General features: G+C 30.0%; 1 protein-coding gene across 1 annotated transcript in view; it reads right to left on the bottom strand.

The window, feature by feature from the left end:
* Window positions 1–2,209: 2,209 nt before the first annotated feature.
* Window positions 2,210–5,950, bottom strand: part of LOC106470659 — a gene marked incomplete at its 3' end in the record, with an annotated part of 26,492 nt that continues 22,751 nt past the window's right edge. Inside the window, exons 6-7 of the mRNA XM_022399289.1 lie at window positions 5,559–5,682; window positions 2,210–2,235 (exon numbers count right to left, since the gene is read on the bottom strand). Of these exons, the coding sequence (XP_022254997.1) occupies window positions 2,210–2,235; window positions 5,559–5,682 (150 nt within the window). The remainder of the gene's footprint in view (window positions 2,236–5,558; window positions 5,683–5,950) is intronic.

The following is a 5,950-nucleotide window of genomic DNA, read 5'->3' as shown; positions in this document are numbered from 1 at the left end:
ATTTTCAGAATATTAGACGAACATAATGTATTCAGTTATTCACTGGCACAAGTTCAACAAAAATTAATGAATAGCAAATAGTGCCCTATTTTCAGAATATTAGACGAACATAATGTATTCAGTTATTCACTGGCACAAGTTCAACAAAAATTAATGAATAGCAAATAGTGCCCTATTTTCAGAAACCCTTACATTTTCCATATTATTAATGAAACATTCTGTATTTAGTTTTTTTTATTCAGTTTTTTTAATTGTCTCCAAATTACTGATGTTATGCATTGCCATCCATATTTTGCTTTGTAAGAGTTTTCCTTACATGTCACTGGTGATATTTTATCAGTCTCTTGGAGATATCACCTGTCAACAACCCCTGCCCAAGATGTGCTTCACATCATGTGCTATAAACAATGCTTGGTGATGTATATTTTGTTTTAAAACGTTAAGAATTAAAATAACATTACATATAAATTATTTTATGTAATCATCTTCGTTATTTTTTTTATAATCAATTGACTAATAATACAAGTACAGATATTAAATAAAATTAACTCAACAAAACTGTAGATATGTTCTACCTCTGAACTGCTAGTCTTTTACCAAAATGATGAAACTGTTTGTTTGTTTAACATTTTTCAAATCTTTCCTAAACAAATATGCCAGTGACATAATATACCCACATTAATACATGTTCCTTTCATGAATACTGTCATGGAGACTTGTTAATGCACTAACATTTTAAGATCAAAATAATTTATTTAATGGAACTCAAATATTTCTGAATATTAATTTGTTAAAGGCTTTAAGTCTATGACCAAGTTTTAGGAAGACAAGATGAAGCCTTAACCAGAGCCATTATGCACCATTTAGGTGAGAACCTCGATATTATTTACATAATCTCTTATGGCTGCCTTCTTACTTTATGACAATTAAAGGTAAACAAAGAGAATGATGTGGACAAAATAATTTTATGTGCTAAATGCACCAAGATTAACCTGTATACAATTTTTTAGTAACTGGCTAAAACAAATGAGAAGAGGTTAAGTGATTCACCTTACGAAGGAAGAAGCCCCATTGGAGGAAATCGTGAGAGCATTACAAGTGATGCTTCAGAAAACGCTTGAACAAGAAATTCAAGTAATGTGGACTAGAATCGATAATTCAACAAACTCTGACTTTTATAAAGACATTACGAAATCAATTGGAAGAGAGAGAGAATTTCTTGGTTGATGATAAAGTAGAAAGATCAACAGAATTGTATGGACAAGACCACGATGTGTAAAAGAAGATGCACACATTGTAACCAGGAATAAACAACTATCATATATATAGACAAAATGTGTGTGTGTGTACCTTAACTCCTCCGAGTCTATTGAGCCAATCTCAACTAAAATTTGCATGTAAACACTATGAACTATGGGGGGCCAAAATTGAAGTTAACCATTTCTATTTTGTAAAGCCTGTTGGTTAATTACTCCCAGCCTATTGAGTCAATCTCAAACAATTCTGGCAGGTTGATGCTTTATACAATGTTGAATATTCTAAATGGATTCAAGGTCGAAGTATGAAAGTTACTGGAATGTTTCTCAAACAATCATGCTTTTATCATGGTCAAGGTGTTCAGGGGTGGGATCACCTCAAAATCTTTATTTGTTGGTAGATGGAAAGCAAACTGCAAATGTTGTTTATGAAGAAGCTTTGATATAATTTTAAAATTGAGATAAAGTTTATGTTCAAGTTATTACTTTGAAATATATATATATATGACTGCTGTTAAACTTACATTGTTTTTATTAAGTGTAAACATTCTCCATCAGCTGGATGAAAAAGGATCTAATTGATGGTAACAATTATTACAAAATAAACCAGACCCTGGTATTTGTAAACATATCTTAGCATATACAAAATGAAATAATGAATGATTTTACTGAAGTGTAACACCACCACCCCCACCTCTAAGAAATTCTAAATTTTGAAAAATAAATAAAAAATATTTTAAATAATATTTTTAATTACAAATGATCATTTAGTTTTTTGCCATCCATGTCCTACAATAATCATTGAATAACCGATTTTCCCAGTTCTTCTCAGTAAAATAAAATACATTCGTGCTTCCCAGAATGAGAATCTAAAATATAGTTTTATTATGAACTATTACATTTCCATCCAGAACTGACATCTAACATAAGATAACCGTCAACAGCAAACTTACCAAAGAAGAAGACGTAGCTCCTCGACCTGCAATAAAAGTTTTGTCTATATTAATCACCGTTAAAACTAATAGAGAATAGCTTAAACTTCATAAAGTTTACTTAATTTAAAAACAGCCATAATTAATTCATTGAAGTGAAAGAGATAAATTTTAAAAACTGCAGTTTTAAAATCTATAAAATCCAGAAAAGTTATTATAGTTTTGTCAAAACATAAGCTTTGATTTCAAAAAAAATATATATTTTTGTCAAAGTATATACATTTCACATCAAATTCTTATCCAAAAGTAAAAAATTGTTTTAAAGATAAAATCAAGACATCCTGAAATAAACAATTATGATAATTTAACAAAAATTTCTAACTTAAACTGACCTTAATTAATATTCATAAGTTTTAGAGTTCATATAAATTTTATTAACCATAAACTATGTTAAGCAGTAACACTAATATTCATACTAATAACATTTTTCTTTATAAACAAAACATGCAGAGTTAACTCCCAATAAACCTTGAAGAGGAAAAATATTCTTTTGTCCTACTATATTCTGAGCAATAAAGGCATCATACTAAACAGATACTTCAATCTGTTCAGTAAAGTACTATGCTTAAAATATTTCAAACTAGGAAAATAACCAAAAAAATAAATAATTAAAATGAAAGCTAGTAAAACAATGAAACCAACAGGCCTAATATTCATGATAGAAATTATATCAAGTTTCATATGTTTTTTAACAAAATCTAAATGTTGGCACCCAAAACGTAACAACATGCACACAAACAAATCCATAAACATATACAAGCCGAAACCTTTTTAAATTGTTATTTTTTATTGTTATATAATGCTGGTTTGATCATCTATTTACAATTAATGTATCTTATAGTTTCAGAACGAGATTTATTTATTTATCTTGTGGAAAATGATGTTAAGGTGTTGATTTATCACCCTTTTCTCCTTTCCATATTCAGGAATTTTCTGTCACATTGATATACTGCTTCTTAACCTATCTAGCTATTTACTAGTAACCTAAGTTTGCTAATTTAATTTATGAAAATGGTATTTGCAATAATTAAAGAAGTCTAACTTGTCTGGCTGCTACTAGAACATTTGGATCTGTGTTAATTTCATTACTGTTATATAGTGCTGATTTGATCACCTATTTACAATTAATGTATCTTATAGTATTAGAATTACATATATATATTCTAAGCAAGACAAGGCTAGTTACATTACCACTGGATAATTGTTACTTGTCAAAAATAAACAGCAGCAGATGTAAAACATCGTAAACATATTTTTAAATGATGATAATGTTTTGAGACAAGGCACTTCATCAGTTAATGCCTAAAATCATTGTAAAAATTAAGAGAAATTCAAATGGCAATAACAGAACAAATAAATAAAATTATTAATCCTATCACATGTATGTTAGCCCCATGTACATAAGTGGGGTCAAAATGCACATGCCATGACCTTTTACAGAGTGCCATTCAATAAAGTTAGATTTAAGAACTATTCATTTTACCATACATTGTTGACTTAGCAAGAGTTCATGACAGAGGATAGAAAATTCCAGATACAATACACAGGCATGGTGAAACAAACTACAGATGTGCAATAGGAGGTTCTATAGGGTATGCAAACGCAATATATACCAACTGTACCATGGACAAAAGTATTTTTATTCTTTGAAGAAGCATCACCCTAAACTCCATCTTGTCAGAGTCCAAGCCAGACTGAAGTTGTCAAATCACAGGTATGTCCTGAAGATTAACACTCTTGTATCACATCTACTTTAGGTACAACAGACTTGTAAGTTTCACTAAAAGTTTGCCACATATCATGTAAATACATGTAGTAAATTTCAAATTACAGTGAAAGTTCCTTGCCCAATGTGGCATCAGTCACCTGGACCGAGACTATGCATATTTGGTCAGTTGTTGGAAAAAACACACTGTTGTTTCAGCAAAACAAACAATATAGTAAAACCTAGATAAATGATACAAATAAATTTCAAATATATGTGTGTGAATGAAAAAGTAAGATATTTGGAAATAATAAAAGAGTAACGCAGCAAAATTTCTTTTCAAAAAGGCACTAAACCATTGGCTAAAAAAACCCAAGAAGGAAACTAGAGAACATACGGCACGGGTATTTAGGTCAAAGTAAACAACTGTAGAAAACAAAAGTCAGAAGGAAACATCATACGAAAGTAAATGTTTCACTTAAGCCTAATTATGGAAGGCATTCCTAGGATATAAATAAGGCATGTTTTTACATGAGGAATATTCAACTGGAGCAGAATGAGAATTAATTTGAGATGTGAAAGTTTGTGTTTATCACAAACACGTCAGAAGACTGACTCATCAATATTAATTATATGACCTCTGTGTTCACACAATCACTCACCAACTTTAAAACCTTTCTCAACAATATATACAGAAGATTGAAAACACTATAAATTCTACAGTAGATGACAGATCCCAATAGCCATGTTAAAAACCTTTTACATCTGCCATTACTCATAGATGTTTCTTTTTTTTTAGAGCTTCAAATTCATGACTAAGAAGCTTAAATAAATTTTCTACAGTAAAGAGTTAATGACAGCAAAAATATTAAGCGAGAAAATCTATAAATTTTGAATGTTTAACATTGAAAGTTTTTTTGAAGTTTCTAAGGTCATATAGGCTGCAGCTTTTTGGGAAGTGCAGACAAGTATTAATTGCTCACAATTTTTAACATTATAACTTTTTCAAGTTTAAGTTACTCAATGATCATTAATTAATTTTTCTCTAACATTTCAAGAATAAAAAGATCCCAAAAGATGCATTCTAACCCATAAACCTCCCCCATTTAAACCACTTCTGTCAAAAGTTAGAGAGAACCCTGATTAGAAGTATGTACATAACTTTTTTTTTATCTTTCACAAGTTACTTAAGATGCCCTTCATTCAAACCCAAAACTTGTCAGCTGAGTTTTAAACATGACAAAATTCAAAAGTTCATCTCACATGATATCTATATGTGTTCCTAGTTTACCCTTGGTGAAAAAAAAAGGTCCACATTTCAAAAGCTCTCAGGTTATAGGGCTTTGTATTTTTGTGTTAACTGATTTTTTTAACCTACATATTTTCCTAATGTCATGAATGCTATTTATATGCTATATCCAACATTTAATGTTATCTTAAGTGCAAAAACCTGATGAAATAATGGAACAAATAGGTTAGGTGTCCCCCCCCCCATATTCCTCTTGAAATTCTTAGTGGACTATTTTAGAGGAATGAGGGGGGACTGTATTGTAGCAAGATTTATTTATCACAAATATTAGGACAATGAAAACAAACATTACTTGCCTCTACTCTGCAGTCTCGAGCCTAGAGAAGGATTGTAGTTTCCCACTAAAGGGGCAGACTGATTTTTCACTGAAGTTTCACCAATTCTGTTTAAGCTCATTTCTTTATAATGGTTCATCTCGGCCTTTATGGGGAAACATAAATACTAGTTATGGAACACGCTTAAAATAACACTCAATAAATTCATAAGGGAAAAACCAAAATCTTTGTACTGTTAGCTATATTTATAAAGTAAAAGAAAATTCATAAACAATATTATTTCACTTTGAAAATACTAAATTTCTAGTATCAACGTTATGCTTTACAGCTTTAAATCTAATAGAATGGCACACTTCATACATTTTCTTCATTTGTGATAATTAGGATACAATAAGTGTATTAAATACTGTAAG

This window comes from Limulus polyphemus, unplaced genomic scaffold (genome assembly GCF_000517525.1).
Source record: "Limulus polyphemus unplaced genomic scaffold, Limulus_polyphemus-2.1.2 Scaffold4147, whole genome shotgun sequence".
Lineage (NCBI taxonomy): Eukaryota > Metazoa > Arthropoda > Merostomata > Xiphosura > Limulidae > Limulus > Limulus polyphemus.
Note: the sequence above shows the minus strand (reverse complement) of the source record. Positions and strands in the feature narration are given on the sequence as shown.